Genomic DNA, 24,147 nt, shown 5'->3' on the forward strand with positions numbered 1-24,147 from the left:
CAGTACCTTGAATGTTTCGATCATGTCCCCTCTCAATCTCCTCTGTTCGATGACACTTAAGATTGGCCTTCTTCTATCCTGGCATTAACAGCACTTCAGATCGACAACGCGGTGCTTAGTCCAAAGCGCCCTCTCACTCAGCTTCCTGTTTCCGCCCAGGCAGTTTAGTCAGAGGGAAGCTTCTGACTGAGTTCTGCGTTGCCGATCTGAAGAGCTGTTGATGCAGGGGGTAGAAGGAGGCCCGTTGCCGATCTTAAGTGTCATCACGGGGGTGGGGGGGCGATGTTGCCAATCTTGTTCCAAAATGTGAAAGGTGAGAGGAAGGAAGAGAGATGGGCCTGTGGTGGACGGAGAGATTGAGAGAAGGGGGCAGATGATGGAAGTGGGGAGAAGGGGGAAATAGAAGAGGGCAGATGATGGAAGTGGAGAGAAGGGGGAGATAGAAGAGGGCAGATGATGGAAGTGGAGAGAAGGGGGAGAGAGAAGGGAGCAGATTATGGAAGTGGGGAGAAGGAGGAGAGAGAAGAGGGCAGATGATGGAAGTTGGGAGAAGGGGGAGAGAGAAGAGGGCAGATGATGGAAGTGGGGAGAAGGAGGAGATGATGGAAGTGGGGAGAGAGAAAAGATGATGGAAGTGGGGAGCAAATGCTGAATGGAAGTGGAGAAAGAGAACACATATTGGATGGAAGGAGGGATAAAAAAAGGACATATGCTAGATGAGGGAAGAAGATAGAGTTAGTGAGATAGTGAAGGGTGAAGGAAATGGGTGGCATGCTGTGGGTAGACACAGTGAAAAGAGGGAAACTGAGGACTGCATAGTAAGAAAGAATTTAATTTAGATGGAAGCAGAAAATAAAGAAGGAAGATCAGAGAAGGAAAGGAAAGAGAGAGGAGAAAGAGATGCCAGAGAACAGGGAAGGAGTGAGAGATATCAGATCTGAGCTGAGGAAATGAGAAGAGAGAGATGCTAAAAACCACAGGGGGGAGGGAAAGAGAAATGAAAGGAGAAAAATGCCAGACCATGAGGGAACAGAGGGAAGATGATGGATGCCAGACCAAAGGGGAGGGGGGCCTAGAAGAGAGATGGGCAGGGGGAGACAGACAGTTTCTGGAAGGGGCAGACAGTGGATGGAATGGGCAGATGCTGGATTGAAGAGACAGGGCAGACGCTGGAAGGAAAAGAATGAAAAGAAGATAAAAGCAGAAACCAGAGACAACAAAACGTAGAAAAAAAATCATTTTATTTCTATTTTGTCATTAGAATATATCAGATTTGAAATATATATCCTGCTAGAGACATAACTGGGGACTGCAAAGCTCAGGCAGTGATTCTTTAGCTAGATGGAAGGAGTAGAGAAAGAGGGCACATGATGGAAGGAGGGGATAAATAAAAGGAGGGCACATGAAGGGGGGGAAAGGATTGAGTTAGGTAAATACTGGAGGGGGTGAAGGAAAGAGGTGGTGAGTTGTAGTTAGACATTAAAAAAGGAAATTGATGAGAGGGTAGTAAAAACGTAATCTAGATGAATGCAGAAAATAAATTGAAAAGGAAAATGAGGGAAGAAAGGCAGTGGCGTACCTAGCATATGTGACACCTGGGGCCCATCATTTTTTGACACCCCCCCATCTGTACAAAAAACATGATTTTTAGTAACAAGCCACACATCACACATGAGTACCTAGGAAAAGGCAGCATCTTACATACTGCAGTGAGCAGTACAACATCAATACACCCATTGTAAAACTAAACAAGCCAGACTAGTACTAGTACAGGTGATTATAAACGGCGAACACGACGAAAGGCTGGTACAACTAGAGGTAAGCAAAGAGGATGTCCTCAGACAGATAGACAGACTAAAGAGCGACAAATCACCAGGCCCGGACGGCATCCACCCAAGGGTACTAAAAGAACTGAGAAACGAAATAGCAGAGACACTTCGCCAAATATGTAACCTCTCCCTAAAAACTGGGGAGATCCCAGAGGACTGGAAAATAGCAAATGTCACGCCCATCTTTAAGAAGGGATCAAGGGGTGACCCAGGAAACTACAGGCCTGTGAGCTTGACCTCGGTTCCTGGAAAGATGCTGGAAGCAATGGTAAAGGACACAATCTGCGAACACATAGAAAACAATGGACAACTGAAGGCGAGCCAGCATGGCTTCTGCAAGGGAAGGTCATGCCTCACGAACTTGCTGTACTTCTTTGAGGGAATAAACAGTCAGATGGATAAGGGTGAATCCATAGACATCATTTACCTTGACTTCCAAAAAGCCTTCGACAAGGTACCACATGAACGGCTACTTAAAAAACTGTGGAACCACGGGGTGCAAGGGGATATCTACCGATGGATCAAACACTGGCTAGCGGGCAGGAAACAGAGGGTTGGAGTCAAGGGCCAATACTCAGATTGGCAATGGGTCACGAGCGGAGTTCCGCAGGGGTCGGTGCTGGGACCTCTACTATTCAATATATTTATTAACGATCTGGAAACGGGGACAAAATGTGAGGTTATCAAATTTGCTGATGACACCAAACTCTGCAGCAGGGTTAGAAACACGGAAGACTGTGAAGACCTACAAAAGGACCTAATGAGACTGGAAGACTGGGCAAAAAAGTGGCAAATGAGTTTTAACGTGGAGAAATGCAAGGTCATGCATGTAGGGAAAAAGAACCCGATGTTCAACTACAAAATGGGGGGAACACTGCTAGGGGTGAGTAACCTGGAAAGGGACTTGGGGGTGATGGTCGACTCATCAATGAAACCATCGGCGCAATGTGCGACAGCCTCAAAGAAAGCAAACAGAATGCTGGGCATCATCAAAAAGGGTATCACAACCCGGACGAAGGAAGTCATCATGCCGCTGTATCGCGCAATGGTGCGCCTGCACCTGGAGTACTGTGTTCAATACTGGTCGCCGTACCTCAAGAAGGACATGGCGGTACTCGAGGGAGTGCAGAGAAGGGCGACTAAGCTGATAAAAGGTATGGAAAATTTTCCATACGCTGACAGGTTAAAAATGCTGGGGCTGTTCTCCCTGGAGAAGAGGAGACTTAGAGGGGACATGATAGAAACCTTCAAAATCCTTAAGGGCATAGAGAGAGTAAATAAGGACAGATTCTTCAAACTGAGGGGAGCCACAAGCACTAGGGGTCACTCAGAGAAATTGAAAGGGGACAGGTTTAGAACAAATGCTAGAAAGTTCTTTTTTACGCAGAGGGTGGTGGACACATGGAACGCGCTTCCGGAGGAAGTGATAGGCCAGAACTCTGTACAGGGGTTCAAGAAGGGTTTGGATAGGTTCCTGGAGGATAAAGGGATAGAGGGGTACAGATAGAACTTGAGGTAGGTTATAAAAGTGGTCAGAAACCACTTCACAGGTCGCAGACCTGATGGGCCGCCGCGGGAGCGGACCGCTGGGCGAGATGGACCTCGGTCTGACCCAGTGGAGGCAACTTCTTATGTTCTTAATCCTACAGCGTCAATCCTAACAGAAAACCATGTCTTTCAAAAACACACAGAAAACACCTTTGCCTAGTATGGAATATGTAATCACAAACTAACCCCTCCCTATTTTACAAAACTGTAGTGTGGATTTTAGCCACAGTGGTAACGGCTCTGACGCTCATAGAATTCTGAGCATCAGAGCTGCTACCACCACGGCTGGCGCTAAAAAAATGCTCCACAGTTTTGTAAAAGGGGGGATAAAATAGAAATACATAGACAAAGGTTAAATTGAACCAGTAAGATGCTGGACTCTGCTTACAATGCAACACCACAGAAACAGTGACACATGTCTCCTAAAGCAATAAATAAATAGAAAATTTTTTTCTACATTTGTCTTCTGTGGTTTCTGCTTTCCTCATCTTCTTGTAACTCTCTTCCTTCCATCCACTGTCTGCCGTCTCTCTTCCCCTATATGGCATCTTCTCTCCTTCTATGCCCCTTCCAGAAACTGTATGCCTTCCCCTTCCATCTCTCCTTTCACCCCCATTGGTCTGGCATCTCTCTCCTCTCCTTCCCTCTCCCACACCTGTCCTCTGCAATCCCTTTCTATTTTTTCCCTCATTTTCCTTTTCAATTTATTTTCTGCATCTGTCTAGATTATGTTCTTACTACCCTCTCATCAATGTCCTTTTTTACTGTCTACCTAAAGCTTGTCACCTCTTTCCCTCACCCCTCCAGTGTTTCCCTAACTCAATCCTTTTCTCCCCATCATGTGCCCTCCTTTTATTTATCTCCTCCTTCCATCATGCACTTCCATCCAGCGTCTGCTCCCCTCTTTCTCTCCTCCCATTTCCTTCCTGCATTTGCTCCCTTATTTTTTTATTTTTATTTTATTTTATTAGGATTTTATATACCGCCTATCAAGGTTATCTAAGCGGTTTTACAATCAGGTACTCAAGCATTTTCCCTATCTGTCCCGGTGGGCTCACAACCTATCCAACGTACCTGGGGCTATGGAGGATTAAGTGACTTGCCCAGGATCACAAGGAGCAGCGTGGGGTTTGAACCCACAACCCCAGGGTGCTGAGGCTGTAGCTTCAACCACTGCGCCACACACTCTCTCCCATCTGCACTTCCATCCAGCATAGGCTCCCCACTACCATCCAATGTCTTCCATTTCTCTCTCCATCCACCCCTCTTAAATTAGCATCTGCCCCCTTTCTTTCCCTCCAATATCCTTCCCCCTTATGTCTCTCCCCTTTCTCTGTACATCAATTACATCAGCACCCCCCTTCCACATCACACTGCCCCCTTTCTTTCCCTCCACCACTCTTCCATTCCAGCAATCCTGCTCCATTCTCTCCCTTCATGCAGCAAGGTCCCACAATGACTGTACCCCACTCCGACATACTTGCTCTGGAGCGGACTTGGCAGCTGCATGCTGGAAGGTCCCGTGATGACTCGTCTGCTGGCTCTTATCTGAAAGAAGTAAGTTACGTCGGAGGGGGTGGACCCAGCAGGCGCAGGGAGTTGTGGCAAAGTCCCGCAATGACTGCGTCTGCCTGGTCCACCTCCTCCGACGTAACTTACTTCTTCCGGAACAGAGCCTGCAGACGAGTCATCGCGGGACCTTCCTGCACCTCAGCGCGGCTGCCGACTCTGCTGCAAAGAAAGTAAGTTGTTGTTGGTCTTGTCTAATATCTAATGTTTATATATTTATTGTATGTTTTTATCTTAACTAATTGTATTTTAATGTACATCGCTTTGTATAAAGATATAGCGATTTATCAAATATTTAATAAACCTTGAAACCTTGAAACCATTTATTTTTTCATCAAAAAGGGGACATTTATTAATTGACTGTGGATCCTTTCTTTCATTTCTTTCTTTCTGCACTCAGGCCCAACAATTGTCCCTTTCTATTCCCTCTCTCCTTCCTTCCAATGTCCATAGTGCCACCAGTGCCTCCGTCCTATGTCCTTAGGGCCCCCAGTGCCTCCTTCTCATGTCCTTAGTGCCCCCAGTGCCTCCGTCCTGTGTCCTTAGTGCCTCCAGTGCTTCCTTCTCATGTTCATAGTGCCCCCAGTGCCTCCGTCTTGTGTCCATAGTACCCCCAGTGCCTCCATCCTGTGTCCATAGTGCTCCCAGGGCCTCCTTCCCATGTCCTTAGTGCCCCCAGTGTCTCCTTCTTATGTCCCCCCACTGCCTTCCAGATTTTGTCCACCCCCAAAGCCAGCCTGCCTGCCGTGCTAAAGCCAGCCAGCTTGCCTGCCTATATCCTTCTCTCCCTGCCGCGGAAAAAAAAAAAGCGCCTCGCTCCTTCCTTTCTCCTTGTCCACGCCGCTGCAATCTTACCTTCCCGTTGCTGCTGCTATTCACTGCTGACAATACGTCTTCTTTCTGACGTCAGAATTGACATCGGAAAGAAGACGTATTGTCGGCCAATTCTGACGTCGGAGAGGACGTTCTGTCCTCTCCAACGTCAGAATTGACGTCGGAAAGAAGACGTATTGTCGGCGGAGGTAAGATTGAAACGGCGCAGATCGGGGAAAAGGAAGGAGAGAGACGCTTTTTTTTTTCCACGGCAGGGAGAGAAGGATGTAGGCAGTCAAGCTGGCTGGCTTTAGCGTGACAGGGAGGGAGGGAGATAGGTAGGCAGGCAGGCTGGCTTTGGGGGTGGACAAAATCTGGAAGGCAGTGGGGGGGACATAAGAAGGAGACACTGGGGGCACTAAGGACATGGGAAGGAGGCACTGGGGCACTATGGACACAGGACGGGGGCACTGGGGGCATAAGACGCACCTGACCTTAAGACGCACCCTAGATTTAGAGGAGGAAAACAAGAAAAAAAAAACATTCTGAACCAAATTCTCCCTGCCAGGCTCTGTGCCATACTTCTTGTCAGCACCCTGTCCCCCCCTTCCTGCTAGGCTCTGTACCCTGTGCCCCCTCTGGTGGTCTAGTGGTAGGCAGGGCACAGGGCAGGCACGCCTAGTGGCCTAGTGACAGACAGGCTGGCTGGCCCCATACCTCTCACGTACCCTAAATCATCCCTCCATGCCCCCCAGTACCTTAAATCATTCCCCTACGTACCCCCAGTACCTTTTTTAATCATACCCCCTGTACTTTTTAAAATCCCTCCCTCCTTCCCTAGATGGCTATCCTGGTATTTTAAACGTCCACTCACCCCCCCCCCCCTTTCCTGGTACCTTGATGCAATCTTGGCGGTCTAGCGCTGCATCGGCAGCCTCCCCTACCGGACAGCCGCCCAAGTCCCCATCTGCAGGTGTGAGCCCCGAGCGCGCCTGCCTGGTCTCATGCCGCCCGGTCCAGCGCTGCATCGGCAGGCTCCCCCATCTGCGCCGGAAGTGAGTCAGATGCGAGTCCCGAGCGTGCCTGTCTGGTCTCGTGCCGCCCGGTCTCACCTCAGTCCGGCGCTGCATCAGCAGGCTCCCCCATCTGCGCCGGAAGTGAGTCAAGACGCGAGTCCCGAGCGCGCCTGCCTGGTCCCGCGCTGCTGCTCAAATGGTGCCGTCAACTCCCGCGAGTCTCACGAGAACCAACAGCGCCATTTGGGCGGCAGCAGAGGACCAGGAAGGCGCGAGCCTCGAGCGCGGACCGGGGGAAAAGAAGGACAGGAGGACCTGGCCGGCTGTGCACCCCCCCAAAGCCATGCACCCGGGGTGGATTTCCCCCCGCCCTTGGTACGCTACTGAAGAAAGGGATTGCAGAAGAAAAGTGTGGGAGAGGGAAGGAGAGAAGAGAGATGCCAGACCAATGGGGGTGAAAGGAGAGATGGAAGGGGGAGGCGTACAGTTTCTGGAAGGGGTATAGAAGGAGGAAGATGCCATATTGGGGCAGAGAGACGGCAGACAGTGGATGGAAGGAAGAGAGTAACAAGAAGATGAGGAAAGCAGAAACCAGAGAAGACAAAGGTAGAAAAAAAATTATTCCTTTAGGAGACATGTGTCAGTTTCTGTGGTGTTGCAATGTATGCAGAGTCCAGCTTCTTACTGGTTCAATTTTACCTTTGTCTATGTACAGTATTTCTATTTTTTCCCCCCTTATACAAAACTGTGGAGCATTTTTTAGCTATAGCCGTGGTGGTAGCAGCTCTGATGCTCAGAATCTATGAGCATCAGAGCTGTTACCACCGTTGCTAAAATCCACACTACTGTTTTGTAAAAAGGGGAGGGGTTAGTTTGTGATAACATATTCCATACTAGGCGAAGGTGTTCTGTGTGTTCGAAAGACATGGTTTTCTGTTAGGATTGACGGTGTAGGATTGATCTGTACTAGTTTGGCTTGTTTAGTTTTACAATGGGTGTATTGATGTTGTACTGCTCACTGCACTATGTAAGATTCTGCCTTTTCCTAGATACCCATGTGTGACGTGTGGCTTGTTACTAAAAATCATGTTTTTCATACAGATGGGGGTGTGTGTCAAAAAATGATGGGCCCCGGGTGTCACATATGCTAGGTACACACCGCTGGTAACCCAGATGTGATGAAAAACCAATGTATAATAAACACTTTGAACACAGAGTAAACACTTTGAACACTGAGTGTGAAGATGTCCAAGAATTGACAGGAACAGCATAGACCTAACTCAATCCAAAAAATGAAGGAAAAAGCATCAGAAAGGGCCCTCCCACCTCACCAAAACGGCTCAAAGAGGTGGTCGAGTGTTTACCTCACTGGCAAAAAACCTTCATTGTGTGATAAAGTCTTATACTGTGCTGTAATGTGCCAACGAAAATTAAATAATAGAGGAATTATTCCACTTATCTTCACTGATCGGTGTATCCTGGCATAGTATTAGTCCCCATATCACTCTAAGCTTTTCAATAGAGATGCGCATCTAGCTTACGCTTACCTATATCACCTTAAGCCACTCATAAGGAGGTGTGCATCTAACTTACCCTTAAACCCTAGAACGGTGGATTCCGCAATTACCTCTTCTGGGAGAGCATTCCAGGTTTCCACCACTCGTTGCGTGAAGCAGAACTTCCTGATATTTGTCCTGAACCTGTCCCCCCTTAGCTTTAGTCCATGTCCTCCTGTCCTTGTCACATTGGATATTGTAAATAGTTTTTTATCCTGCTCTATTTGGTCGATTCCTTTCAGTATTTTGAAAGTCTCGATCATATCCCCTTGCAGTCTCCTCTTCTCAAGGGAGAACAATCCCAGTCTCTTAAGTCGTTCCTCATATTCCAAGTTCTCCATGCCCTTTATTAGCTTCGTTGCTTGTCTCTGCACCCTCTCGAGTACTTTTAAATTCTTCTTTAGGTAAGGAGACCAATGTTGGACACAGTATTCCAAGTGTGGTCTGACCATCGCTCTATAAAGCGGTAGTAGTATTTACAAATGAAGACACAACCAACATACCAGAACCTGAGAAAATCTCAAAAGGAGATCAAGCATAAAAATTAACATCCATGGAAGTGAGCCTTGAAGATGTACGCAGGCAGATAGAAAAATTAAAAACTGACAAATCCCCGGTTCCGGATGGAATCCATCCAAGGGTTCTGAAGGAACTAAAGGAGGAAATAGTGGAACTACTGCAACAAATTTACAATCTATCCCTGAAAACAGGCGTGATCCCGGAGGATTGGAAGATAGCCAACATTACGCCCATTTTTAAAAAGGGATCAAGAGGTGACCCGGGAAACTACAGAACGATGAGTCTGACCTCTGTTCCAGGGAAAATGGCAGAAGCACTGATAAAAAATAACATCGATGATCATCTTGAAAGAAACGAACTTCTGATAACCAGCCAACATGGTTTCTGCAAGGGGAGATCGTGCCTAACGAACTTATTACACTTCTTCGAAGGAATTAACAAACAGATGGACAGAGGAGACCCCCATAGACATCAAATATCTAGATTTCCAAAAGGCTTTTGACAAGGTACCCCATGAACGCCTACTTCGGAAACTGAAGAACCCTGGGGTGGAAGGAGACGTACATAGATGGATCAGAAACTGGTTGGCGGACAGGAAACAGAGGGTAGGAGTAAAGGGCCACTACTCGGACTGGAGGAGGGTCACGAGTGAATTCCCGCAGGGCTCAGTGCTCGGGCCGCTGCTATTTAATATATTCATAAATGATCTAAAAACAGGGACTAAGTGTGAGATAATAAAATTTGCGGACGACACCAAACTATTTAGTGGAGCTCGGACTAAAGAGGACTGCGAAGAATTGCAAGGGGACTTGAACAAACTAGGGGAATGGGCAACGAGATGGCAAATGAAATTCAATGTTGAGAAATGTAAAGTATTACATGTGGGAAGCAGAAACCCGAGGTATGATGGGAGGAATGCTATTGAATGAGAGTACCCAAGAAAGCAACTTGGGGTAATGGTGGACATGACAATGAAGCCGATGGCACAGTGCGCAGCGGCTGCTAAGAGAGCGAATAGAATGCTAGGTATAATCAAGAAGGGTATTACAACCAGAACGAAATAAGTTATCCTGCCATTGTATCGGGCGATGGTGCATCCGCATCTGGAGTACTGCGTCCAATATTGGTCGCCGTATCTTAAGGATATGGCGTTACTCAAGAGGGTTCAGAGGAGAGCGACATGTCTGATAAAAGGTATGGAAAACCTTTCATACGCTGAGAGATTGGAGAAACTGGGACTCTTTTCCCTGGAGAAGAGCAGACTTAAAGGGGATATGATAGAGACTTATAAGATCTTGAAGAGCATAGAGAGAGTAGAGAGGGACAGATTCTTCAAACTTTCAAAAAATAAAAGAACAAGAGGGCATTCAGAAAAGTTGAAAGGGGACAGATTCAAAACGAATGCTAGAAAGTTATTCTTTACCCAACGTGTGGTGGACACCTGGAATGCGCTTCCAGAGGGCATAATAGGGCAGAGTACGGTACTGGGGTTCAAGAAAGGATTGGACAATTTCCTGCTGGAAAAGGGGATAGAGGGGTATAGACAGCAGATTACTGCAAACAGAAAGTAGGCAGGACCCAGCAGCGAGAAAGGTCCGAAGCAAGTAAGAGCAGCAAATTTTATCTTCTCTCCGTCGCTGACCTATCTCCCGCATGCTCCGGGGCTCTAATGGTACCACTGTCCGTGCCGGCTTCCCTTCCCTTCTCTTCCCTAACCCCCCCCCCCCTTTCTCCAGGATGTAACTTTTGGTTTTGGAGGGAAGAGGAGGAAAGCCGGCACACACAGTGGTACCGTTAGAGCAACAGAGCATGGGTTCAAGTCGCTTGCTGCCATTTAATTTTTTTTTAAAAAAAAGTCACACGGGTACTTTTAGCGGCTGAACTTTTTGGTGGCTTTTCAATGTTGAGTAGCGGCGGCAGCAGGATTCACGACAAATGACAGCCCGGCGCTCACCAGTATCCTCTTTCCAATAGTGACCAACCCAGTTCCCAAGTACCTAGTTAGATTCCAAGTAGCAAAACAGATTCTATACTGCTTATCCTAGGAATAAGCAATGGATTTCCCCAAACCATCTCAATAATGGCCTCTTGTAGGAAATTATCCAAACCTTTTTTAAACCCTGCTAAGTGAAATGATTTCACCACATTCTGCAGCATCGAATTCCAGAGTTTAATTACATGTTGTGTGAAGAAATATTTTCTCCTGTTTGTTTTAAATCTACTACTTAGTAGCGTCATCGTATGTCCTCTAGTGCTAGTATTTTTGGAAAGAGTAAACAAGCGATTCACATCTACCCTTTCCACTTCACTCATTATTTTATAGACCTCTATCATATCACCCCTGAGCAGTCTTTTCTCCAAGCTGCAGAGCCCTATCCGCTTTAGCCTCTCCTCAAAGGGAAATTGATCCATCCCTTTTATCATTTTTGTCACCCTTCTCTGTACCTTTTCTAATTCCACTATATCTTTTTTGAGATAAGGCAACTAGAACTGCACACAGTAGTCGAGGAGCAGGTATACCATACAGCGATACAAGGGCATTATAACATTTTCATCTTTGTTTTCCATTCCTTTCCTGATAATTCCTAACATTCTATTTGTTTTCTTAACAGCCGCCGCACATTGAGCTGAGGGTTTCAACATATCCTCAACAATGACACATACTGTAGATCCATTTTTGGGCAGTGACTCCTAATACAGAACCCAGCATCACATAGCTATAGTTTGGGTTCCTCTTTCCCATATGCATCACTTTTCACTTGCTCGCATTAAATGTCATCTGCCATTTTGACACCCAGACTTCTAGTCTCACAATCCTCTTGCAATTTAACAACTTTAAACAACTTTTGTGTCATCAACAAATTTAATTCTCACTAGTTATTTCCATCTCTAGATCATTGATAAATATGTTAAAACGCAATGGTCCCAGCACAGACCCCTTGGGAACCCTACTATTTACCCTTCTCCATTGATAATATTGACCATTTAAACCCACTCTCTGTTTTCTGTCTTTCAACCAGTTTTCAATCCATAAAATGGCATTAGCTCCTATCCCATGACTTTCTAATTTCCTCAGAAATCTATGTGGAAAGTGATGAGGAAAAAGCAAATGTGCTAATCAAATACTTCTGTTCGGTGTTCACAAAAGAAAGACATGGAAAAGGATCGCAATTGGTCAGCAAAGTTACACCTGAGAATGAAATGGATACTGCACCATTCACAGAAGAAAGTGTTTATGAACAACTTGAAAAATTGAAGGTGGACAAAGCAATGGGACATAAGAATATAAGATTTTCCGCTGCTGGGTCAGACCAGTGGTCCATCATGCCCAGCAGTCCGCTCACGCGGTGGCACTTAGGTCAAAGATCAGTGTTCTATTTGAGTCTAGCGTTACCTGCGTATAGAAAAAGATGGAAGCCTAGCAGTAATCTATTGGACACATCTGTCCATCAATCTGGAACAGTTCTCCAACAAATCACCCCTAGAATTCTAGCAATTTAAATTAACTTCCAATCCTCCAGTTGACTTTCTACTACTCTACCTCCTCCCCCCCCAATCTGTATTGATAACGTAGCCATCCCACAATCTTCCGGGAGGTTCTGGCGGATCCTCTTAAAGATTTGTTCAATAAATCTTTAGAGACGGGAGAGGTTCCATGGGACTGGAGAAGAGCGGATGTGTCGCTCTTCACAAAAGTGGTTGTAGAAATGAAACTACAGGCCAGTACTACAGAGTGAGAGGGTCCATCAAAGACCAGACTCAGGGGGAGGTGGACCAAAAGTGTGGGGGATGGGGAGGTGGGGGGAGAAAGGGACATGGATGCTGTACCTGCAAGGTGAAGGGCATGGGAGGTGAGATGGATGGATGCTGGACCCATAAGTAGGGTGGGTGGAGAGAGAAAGTGACCTAGACCAGAAAGGAGGGTAGGAAGGGAGGAACAGATGCTGGACCTACAAGTAGGGGTGGGAGGGATGATATGATATGGTATGGGGTATAATATTAGTTAGGCCTATTTTATAATACTAACTTTCAAGCAACCAGAAACTACATTTATCCGGCATCTACAAATCCCCATGGATGCCGGATAACCGAGAGACTACTATATTATCAATCTCCTGACAACCTACTCTAGCCCCTATGAGTGACCTCCTTTATTACTACCCCCCACCCCACCCCAAACAAAATAGGAAATCTCAAACCCTCAATTGTCCCCAAATAACATGACACATGATGACAGGTATAGGCCAAATGGCCCATCCAGTCTGCCCGTCTGCAGCATCCACCATTTCCTCCTCTCCCTAAGAGATCCCACGTGCCTGTCCCATGTTTTCTTGAATTCAGACAGTCTTTATCTCCACCACCTCTTCCGGGAGACTCTTCCATGCATCTATTACTCTTTCTGTAAAAAAAGTATTTCTTTAATCCTCAGCCTATCACCTCTTTACTTCATCCTATGCCATCTCATTCCAGAGCTTTCTTTCAAATGAGAGACTCACCTCATGCACATTTATGCCATATAAGAATTTAAACATCTCTATCATATCTGCCTTCTCCTGCCTTTCCTCCAAAGAATACATATTGACGTCTTTAAGTCTGTCCACATAGCCTTATGATGAAGACCACCTACCTATTTAGAAGAGAATGGGGAAAAGGTCCATATGTAGTGGAACAGAATAGTGACAAACTGGAGAACAGATTAACCACTATCAAAAAGATCCACAAAAAAGGTTAATCTATTGAAAACAACAAACCATTAATTCTAATGGTAATCTTATAGTTTTAAAGTAAGTGAAGGTAACGATCTCAGAGTTGCCACTCCCAGGATAATATTGTTATTGTCCAAAAGGGAATTGTGGCATGTGGTTTCTTTCATTGATCAAACCTTCATCCTTAATTTTTATATATTAAATATTTAAACTAATTTTTTTATAAAACATTGTTGTAAATATTACCACTCATCTAGTATTATCTAGTCTTATTTTTATAAGATTTTTATATCTTTTTTTTCAACCTTTTACTGTGCTAAAAAAGCCTAAAGTGCATACATATTCCTTAAAGTGACTCGTGCTAATACAGCTTATCGATATAAATAGGCTGTGCAAAAATAGCAAGATAGCATAAATAGAGAAAGACTTTAAATAGGCTGTGCAAATTAGCAAAAAAGGAACATCATGAATACGCCTTAAACTGGCACTTATCTTTTTAACATGATGTGGTAAATAACGGCAGATTCATTTAGCCGTAGGAGACCCGTGTATCCAACCAACGGGAACCCGTTTCGCCGCTCTCATGCGGCTTCCTCAGGGTACTGTATGGCAAACGGGCTAAGGATACAAATATCAAGACAAAATACTTGATTAGAGAATGTCTAAAAGACTCGATTTGTCTAAAATAGATAAGTAAATTTTAAAGCACAGCTTACTTACTATTATCATATAGCGATCCGGGCTGTTATTACACACACCCGCTCAAAACATGGCGCTTAAAAAGAAAAGACGCCGGCACATGCGCAATGCAATAGCCAATCAGATGTTAAAAAGTTCAAAACGTTACGCACAGTAAAGCTCAAATATGAATGAGCAACAAAATTAAAGAAATACAGACCAATCTACTGATGTGTTTAGACCATAAGGATGCATACTTTTAAGAGCAAAAATCCACCTTACTTCTCTCCTCTGTAATCTTTTTACTCTATCTCCCCCACGCTGATTTTTTGGTTCATGATCGATAGCTACTACTCTAAGGTCAGAGAATTTGTGTTTATATAATGTGCAATGTTCAACAATGACCTCAGAGCATCGATTACGTTTTAGGTTGGACTTGTGTTCACAAATTCTCGTTTTTAAATCCCGTGTGGTCATTCCAACATATAACATCTTGCATGGGCAGAGAATGAAGTAAATTATGAAGGTTGATCTGCAATTTGTAAAATAGTTCAAAGAATACTGTTTATTGTTATTTGGATTGATAAAAACTTTCGTTTGTAGAGTAATTTCGCATATACTACATGATAAACACTTGTAGTGGCCTTTGATCTGTTGGATTGTTGACAGAGATTTCATGGTTGATGGACATAGATCTCCTTTAAATTGGAGTTTCGTGAAAAAGCAATTCGAAGATCTTTATTTTCAAATACAGAGTGAAGTTTCATGATGTTCCAATTATTTCTCATGATCTGCGTTATTTGATTAGACTTCGGAAAATATCTCATTACACATGTCTCTACATCATCTTCAAAGACATTCTTTCTTTCCATGTCCAAAAGGTGATCTCTATTGATGTATTTAGCTCGGCGTCTTGCTTTACTCAGTACATGTTGGGGATAGCCACGTAATGTCAATTTCTCTTGCAATTTCTTTGATTGTTTTTGATATTCTTTCACGTCAGTACAATTCCTTCTAACTCTCAGCATTTGTGAAAAAGGTAAACTTTCCTTCAATTTCAATGGATGGCAACTATTAAACTCCAATTTAAAGGAGATTCTATGTCCATCAACCATGAAATCTCTGTCAACAATCCAACAGATCAAAGGCCACTACAAGTGTTTATCATGTAGTATATGCGAAATTACTCTACAAACGAAAGTTTTTATCAATCCAAATAACAATAAACAGTATTCTTTGAACTATTTTACAAATTGCAGATCAACCTTCATAATTTACGTCATTCTCTGCCCATGCAAGATGTTATATGTTGGAATGACCACACGGGATTTAAAAACGAGAATTTGTGAACACAAGTCCAACCTAAAACGTAATCGATGCTCTGAGGTCATTGTTGAACATTGCACATTATATAAACACAAATTCTCTGACCTTAGAGTAGTAGCTATCGATCATGAACCAAAAAATCAGCGTGGGGGAGATAGAGTAAAAAGATTACAGAGGAGAGAAGTAAGGTGGATTTTTGCTCTTAAAAGTATGCATCCTTATGGTCTAAACACATCAGTAGATTGGTCTGTATTTCTTTAATTTTGTTGCTCATTCATATTTGAGCTTTACTGTGTGTAACGTTTTGAACTTTTTAACATCTGATTGGCTATTGCATTGCGCATGTGCCGGCGTCTTTTCTTTTTAAGCGCCATGTTTTGAGCGGGTGTGTGTAATAACAGCCCGGATCGCTATATGATAATAGTAAGTAAGCTGTGCTTTAAAATTTACTTATCTATTTTAGACAAATCGAGTCTTTTAGACATTCTCTAATCAAGTATTTTGTCTTGATATTTGTATCCTTAGCCCGTTTGCCATACAGTACCCTGAGGAAGCCGCATGAGAGCGGCGAAACGGGTTCCCGTTGGTTGGATACACGGGTCTCCTACGGCTAAATGAATCTGCCGTTATTTACCACATAATGTTAAAAAGATAAGTGCCAGTTTAAGGCGTATTCATGATGTTCCTTTTTTGCTAATTTGCACAGCCTATTTAAAGTCTTTCTCTATTTATGCTATCTTGCTATTTTTGCACAGCCTATTTATATCGATAAGCTGTATTAGCACGAGTCACTTTAAGGAATATGTATGCACTTTAGGCTTTTTTAGCACAGTAAAAGGTTGAAAAAAAGATATAAAAATCTTATAAAAATAAGACTAGATAATACTAGATGAGTGGTAATATTTACAACAATGTTTTATAAAAAAATTAGTTTAAATATTTAATATATAAAAATTAAGGATGAAGGTTTGATCAATGAAAGAAACCACATGCCACAATTCCCTTTTGGACAATAACAATATTATCCTGGGAGTGGCAACTCTGAGATCGTTACCTTCACTTACTTTAAAACTATAAGATTACCATTAGAATTAATGGTTTGTTGTTTTCAATAGATTAACCTTTTTTGTGGATCCATATGTAGTGGGACATCTGAGTAGGAACATTTCTATCCTAGATAAAATCTAGATAATACTGCTGAATATCTTTACAGATTGTTGTGGAAGTATCTAAATAATGCTGGAATGGCCAGAGGCAGCTGGGATTGAGACAGTTTTCAGCACCACCAACAGGATAACTGTCCGAATAACTTAGGGTAACAAAAAAGCCATCCTAAGTGTATCCAGATAAGCTATTTAGATAAAACTAGGCATTTTGGACCAAATTCTACCTTTTCATGCCTAACTTTGGAATCTGCGCACAACTTTTTTTTTTAATTGTTTTTTTGGGTTTTTAAAAAAAAATCTTTATTGATTTTTAATCTAAAACAGTGTCATACAAATGAACAAACAGTAGGTATTACATACATTACACTAATATCTGTACAGGTAACAGATATAATTTAATAGTTTAATTGGCATGTTAATTGACCATGCCAGTTTTCAGCCAATCAAATAAAAAAAAAAATTAAATTTCCTATTAAGAGTTCTGTGTGGAACTCTTAGGACGCCTAGTAATATCTAACGAAGACTTCCTGAAAAGTAGGCATGGTAAACTTAGGCGATGCTAGGTGTGTGAGATAGGTGCCATAAATTAGGCAGGCCAGATAAAACCTGACCTAATGTGCTGGCACCTAGCAACACCTAAGTCTGTTTAGGCACCACTAGGTGTGATTCTATAAATGGAGGCTAACAGTTGATTGACAACTATGTGGAACAATGCCTACAGTGCAGGTGCGCTTAAGCACTGTTTATAGAATCAGACTCTTAATACATTATATAGATATGTAGTGGCAAACACAGCTGAATATTTGGATTTTTTTTTTATCTTTGACAACTGAAATAAAATATATATATATATTGACCACCACAGTCTGAATATTGGATGGTGGGAGTGTTTTAATGAAAGAAATGTGAAATTGGTTGTCCTATGTGCTAAAGCCTGCCTTTTTTGTTACTTTTTGCTAATTGGTTATTCATTTTTATTCAGGTTGTTGCTGAACTTGCTGCTAAGGAGGAAGAGAAAGCTAAAAAAAAGAAGGCGAAAAAGAAGGCGAAAAAGCTAAAAGTAAAAAAGAAAGATAAGACAAAAGGTAAAAGAAAGGGGAAAGATGAGGTAAGAAACTTTAAACATCACAACTATAATAACCATAAAGATTGATTCAGTGGCTAGTGAACAATCCCTACATCCTCTGCAATGCAGAGTTGTCAGTGACCCAAAGGATCTGTATGCCTGTTCCTTTCTTTTGGAGGTACAAGAGTTGTACATTCTCCTTCTTTCTCAGCCCCAGAGTTGTGATCGATTTCTTCCTCAGGAGTGGAGAGTTTTTGCTGTCCCTGTCCCTGAGAGGAACTATGTTCATTTAATTTAGCTGGAAGCAAGCAGAAGTAGATCAATGGCTCTATGCTGTTGTGGTAGATTCATTTCCTACTGACTCTCTATATCTAAAGAATTTTGGCTATATAGCATGCATAAAGTGACCATATGTCCCGTTTTGAACGGGACCATCCCATTTTTAATTATCTTGTCCCGTTGTCTCGAAGCACAGCTTCAGGATGCCGAAATGTCATGTTTTCGGAGCCCAAGATTTCTCCCTGCTTTCCCGATGCAGCAACACCAAGGCACAAGCAGCGACTGCACTGCACAAGCGCCAGGCCCACAAGCCCCCCTCCCCCCTTCCGACATCAATTCTGATGTCGGAGAGGAAGTTCCGCGCCAGGCAGTGATTGGCTGGCCTGAAACCTCCTCTCTGATGTCAGAATTGACGTCAGGGGGGGAGGCTTGTGGGCCAGGCGTTTGTGCAGTGCAGTCACTACATGCGCCTTGGTGTTGCTGCATCAGGGAAGCAGGGAGAAGCAGGGTGCTTGGGGGGGGCAGGGTGGCTTGGAGAGCAGGGAGAGAGAAAGAAAGACAGACAGAAAGAAACAAAGGGGGCAGAGAGAGAGAAAGAAAGAAAGAAAGGGGCAGGGAGAGAGGAAGAAAAAGTTTGACTCATGGAGGGACAGAGAGAGGATGTTGGTTGGGGAAGGAAATGAGATCTGGAAGAGAGGAAGCATGCAGGAGGCAGAAAGAAGGGAAGAAATATTAGATGCACAGTCAGAAGGAAGTACAACCAGAGACTCATGAAATCACCAGACAGCAAAGGTAGAAAAAATGATTTTATTTTCAATTTAGTGATCAAAATGTGTCCATTTTGAGAATTTATATCTGCTGTCTATATTTTGCACTATGGAGCAACCCGAAAAACCTCACTCAAAATCCTCCTATGGGTAGGAGGGCATCTGCACATGCACAAATGCCACGCGATGATGTCATGTGTGATGTCATTGCGCCGCATGCCCTCCTGCCCGACCAGAGCAGGCAGGGGGGATGGGGTGGGGCAAGAGCAGGATTGGGAGTGGGATTGAACATTAGTAGATGTCCCGTTCTGAGGAAAAAATAAATGGTCACTTTAGGCATGCATATAGGCAAGCCATGTCCTCCAGAGATAAGTAGTGAAAGCTGTCAAAGTGACTGATAATTATATCTTCTCCTAGTGTAGAACTTCTGTCACGTTCACCTCAACACAGAAGCTGTTAAACATTTGCATGAAGAAAATCAGAAGATAGATTTTCCAAGGGAAGAAAATAAACAAATGTCCTCATTTTAAGAGTAATTTGAGTTGGGTAGCAATAGGATTTTGAATTTCACCCTGCTCTCAATCGGGAGCCAGTGTAAGTCCTTCAGTAGTGGGGTGGCACTTGTCTGTCTTGTTTTACCTAGTAGAAACCTAGCTGCATCGTTTTGTACTGTTTGGGTCTGTCTGATCATGTATTTTGGTATACCCAGGAGGGTTGCATTGCAGTAGTCAAAGATTGTGAGTACCAGGGATATTACTACATTGGACATAGCTTGGTGGGAGAGGTAGGGTTTCAGTCCTCTAACCTATTAGAGTTTGCCATAAGCGTTTTTGACCATCTGTTGGATCTGCGTTGTCATGTCTAGGCTCGGGTCCAGCCAGACACCTAGATTTCTTACCCCATTCTTGGACGGTTCTACAGTGTTGCCGTTTACTGTTACCGGGGTCGTTTCCTCCCCATTTGTTTATGAGTAGCAGTTCTGTCTTTTTTTTGTTGGCTTCTAGGCTATTTGCTTGAAACCATCCAAAGATTTTCTCTAGGCCCATCTCAATCATGTATTTGGTCATTGTATCCCATTTCCTCAGCAGTATGATCAATTGGATGTCATCTGTGTAAATGTAGCATTCCCACCCTAGGTTTCTGATTAATTTTCCAAGTGGTTGTAGGAAAATGCTGACATGGTGGATCCTTGCGGTGCCCCTATGAAAGTTTCATTCCAGTTGCTGCTATCCCCTTGCCATTCTACTCTCATTAGTCTTTTAGATGGAAATGATTCTATCCATGCCATAGCTCTTCCCTCAAGGCCTACTTCTCTGCAATGTGATTTTAGCAGCGTGTGTTAGACTATGTCAAAAGCCGCCGATAGTTCTAGGAACCCATCAGCACATCTTCGCTGTTTGCTTGGTGTTTAAGGACTGAGTTCTGTACTGCTACTAACATGGTCTCTGTGCTCAGGTGTCTGCGGAATCCTGATTGGGTTGGGTCATGTTTGGATGAGTTTTCCAGGAAATCTGATATTTGTTGGCATGCTAGTTTGTCTACTAGTTTGGATATCCACGGCTGGTTTGCTACCGGTCTGTAGTTGAAGAGGTTTTCTAGGTCTTTTTCTTTACTTTTTGGTATAGGTTTAATGATGGAGAGTTTCCATCTAAGCAGAACTTGTTCAGACTGTAATGAAGTTAAAGGGGGCGTATGTAAGCTATGAGAACAAATGAATGCAACACTAGAGAGCTGTAGGACTCTCTTGGACTAAACCCATAAATTTTTGAAACTGTTTACTTTTTTTTGGAGTATTTGTTTTGTTGGAAGCTAAGAACTCCAGGACACTTCCTAAGGGTGGTGTGTGCAATCTTTCAGTCATTTGTATGGCCCAAAGAAAGAACTACTCTGGACTGAGTACTTGGGGAGTTATAAAAGTTTGCAGAACATTCTGACATTGTTTGTTTTCCTTTTTGAAAAGGGTTGCGAATAAAAGACAGTGTTTTTGAAAACCACCAGAGCTGAAGAGTGTCAGTGAATTTGTCTTTAAAACTGAGTTTTGATCACAAGAGAGCAGTCACTTCAGTCAAGAAGGGCTTTTCTATATTGCCACCGGTTGGCTGCTGGACCTTACTGTCTGGAGTCGGTTGATGACAAAATGTAAATCTAGGTCTTTTTCATCTGTGCATGGTTACTCTAATCTCTAAAAATGAGGAGAATGAACTAAGATCTGATAGTTAAAATTTAATGCAAAGTAGTTAACCCACAATCCCAATACAACTTACACATCAATAGCCTGTGCATATATGAACATAAGATCGATAAACCCAAAGGCAGACCTCATTAAGGACTGGATAATCAAAGAACATCTAGGCTATCTATTCCTAGCTGAAACCTGGTTAACATCTGACTCAGACCCTTGCATAACAGAATTCTGCCCTAAGGGATACAAAGTAGAGCTTATCTGCAGAGAAAAAAAGCAAGGGGGAGGATTGGCAATTCTAGCCAAAAACAATCTCAACATAAAAGTCCTAGACAAACACACGACACCCGATCTAGATCTACTAGCCTGCCAACTATCTGGCGATACACTCAAAGACACCATAACCTGCATTCTCTGCTATATAGCACCAGGAAAATGGAGCACTACAAAACACACGCTTGAAGACTTCATCTTCCAGAATTCACTAACATCAACTTACAACCTACTACTAGGAGACATTAATCTCCACCTCGAAGACCATACCTCCAATCAAACAGAAAGCCTACTCGCCTACCTCAAAACGCTATCCTACCAAATACTCAACCCCCAACACGCTCACGAAAAAGGCAATCAACTAGATATTGCTGCATTCATGACCCAACAACCTCAAACATCAGAAATCCACATCTCAGAACAGATCCTGGATCCCCTCCCTCTGGTCAGATCATTATAAATACACCTTCTTTGGGACATTGCTGTGAACAAGGCTGCCCTGGAACTTCAATAAGATAAGTTGCTCTGCATTTCATATTCTGCTCTTTTCACTGGTTTTCAGCATTATATCTGCTTAATTTCTCTTCTCATCCCTGTTTCTTACTAAAAAAAAAAAAAAGCACAAAAAATAAACCCTTCTCTTTCCTCTGTTAAATCTTATTTCCTCTTCCTCTTCATAGGAAAAAGGGTAAGACTTTGTTAACTCTAATTAAATCTTGGTGCCTGTGGCTCAGGGTGACTAAAGAAGGGAAAATCCTGTTATAAATCCTGTGTTTTAGGGTAGCACTGATAGAACCTGCATTTTTGTTTAAAATACTGTGTTTTAGGTGGTATAGAGCTTATATTTCTGTCTTACTAGTATTCAGCCATTGTTTTCTGCTGATTAGGAGGAGAAGGGAGGGGCTCTGTTTTACTTCTAAGGTTAATTGCATTATCTTTGGGACATTGCTGTGAACAAGGCTGCCCTGGAACTTCAATAAGATAAGTTGCTCTGCATTTCATATTCTGCTCTTTTCACTGGTTTTCAGCATTTTATCTGCTTAATTTCTCTTCTCATCCCTGTTTCTTACTAAAAAAAAAAAAAAAAAGCACACAAAAAAACACCCTTCTCTTTCCTCTGTTAAATCTTATTTCCTCTTTCCTTCATAGGAATAAGGGTAAGACTTATAGTCCCACCAACCCCAGGGTCCACTATTCATATATAGAGACCCATATAATCAGGACTACTCAAATCAAGTCACTTCACAACCAATCAAGATGAACCTTATTCTATGCAATCACTGTGGTGCTTTAATTCCAAGACATACTATTTGGAGGTTTAAGGCTTGCCCCATCTGTCTTCAACTTGCCAGTATTAAGGAGGAGCTCTGCAAACTTAAACAGGAATTGAATACAATTAAAGCAGCTTCCATCACTCCACAAAATCATACCAACTTACCACCTCTACCTCAAAGAATAAAACAGCCCAGGAATAAATGGGTCACAGTAGGCTCAGGAAGACTGCAACATGTAACAGAAACATCCACTTTCACTAATATTACCTCTACAGAATTCCTTCGCTCCACTAGTGCACTGCGATACTCAAGAAAACAGAAGGGAGGTGGGACTGGAACCAATGAAGGTAACTCAAGAGAACAAGCGCACCCTAAGTACAAATAAAAAAGCCAAAAACAGAAAACTATTACTGTTGGGGGATTCCATCATCAGAGGCATTAACCTTGGAACACAGGGCGAGGAGACCAAAATAGTGAAATGTCTTCCAGGATCCTCAGCTACCAGGAGTTCCAGGCAAATACTGACTATAATTAAGGAAGAAACTAAGGATTTTAACACTGATGTTGTTATCCATCTGGGAACAAATAACCTGGCCAACAACTCCACACTTGCAGCACAGAAAGCTTTTCGGGAGCTTGGTGAGGGCGTGAAACCTTTTGTAAAGACTTTAGCTTTTTCTGAAATACTGCCTGCATATGGAAAGGGAGAGCAAAGAGTGAAAAACACAGAGGACTTTAATAGATGGCTCAAAGCCTGGTGTCATCAAGAAGGCTTCAGGTACATAGGAGGATGGGGAAATACATGGAAGGACAAGAAGCTATATTGCACTGATGGGCTACATATTACTACAGCAGGAAAAAGAAACCTTGCAGAGAAATTTAGACAATATTTTTCTAGGCATTTAAACTAGAAGGTGAGGGTGGTGTATGTACGAAGGACAATTATAGAGACCACCCACAGCAAAAGAAAAAAATGTGATAGTAGTAAAGGCTGCAACATAAGCAATATCAGCAACACATTTCTTAGTATTGCAACGGAAAGTGAAACGACACAAAAATCCATACGAAAAAGGAAATTATCGCTGAAAAATAGCTGGAAAGCGATGATCACAAATGCTCGCAGTCTAAGCAACAAAGTTCATGATCTGCAAGTCCTGATGTTAGAGGCAGATCTAGATATTGTTGCTATCACAGAGACATGGTTCAGTGAATCACATGGATGGGATGCAAACATACCGGGATATAATCTTTTTAGGAAGGACAGAGATGGTCATAAAGGTAGAGGAATAGCTCTCTATGTAAAGATCAATATCCAAGCAACCGAAATGCAAGGGACCTGGGGAGAGGAAGAAGCGATATGGATTGCTCTGAAAAGAGAAAATGGAACTTCTATCTACGTGGGTTTAGTATACAGACCTCCGACTCAATCGCAGCAAATTGATAAGGATCTGATTGTGGATATCCAAAAGTTTGGAAGGAAAGAGGAGGTTCTGCTGTTGGGAGATTTCAACCTGCCAGATGCGGACTGGAATGTTCCGTCTGTGGAATCGGAAAGAATTAGGGAGATTGTGGATGCCTTT

General features: G+C 43.1%; 1 protein-coding gene across 6 annotated transcripts in view; it reads left to right on the top strand.

The window, feature by feature from the left end:
- The window catches only part of IQCA1 (IQ motif containing with AAA domain 1), a 1,056,753-nt gene that overhangs the window by 382,207 nt on the left and 650,399 nt on the right, over positions 1-24,147 (top strand). For all 6 annotated transcript variants that reach the window (XM_033944078.1, XM_033944080.1, XM_033944079.1 and 3 more), the window contains one exon: positions 17,709-17,834. In XM_033944078.1, the coding sequence (XP_033799969.1) occupies positions 17,709-17,834 (126 nt within the window). The remainder of the gene's footprint in view (positions 1-17,708; positions 17,835-24,147) is intronic.

This window comes from Geotrypetes seraphini, chromosome 5 (genome assembly GCF_902459505.1).
Source record: "Geotrypetes seraphini chromosome 5, aGeoSer1.1, whole genome shotgun sequence".
NCBI classification, from domain to species: domain Eukaryota; kingdom Metazoa; phylum Chordata; class Amphibia; order Gymnophiona; family Dermophiidae; genus Geotrypetes; species Geotrypetes seraphini.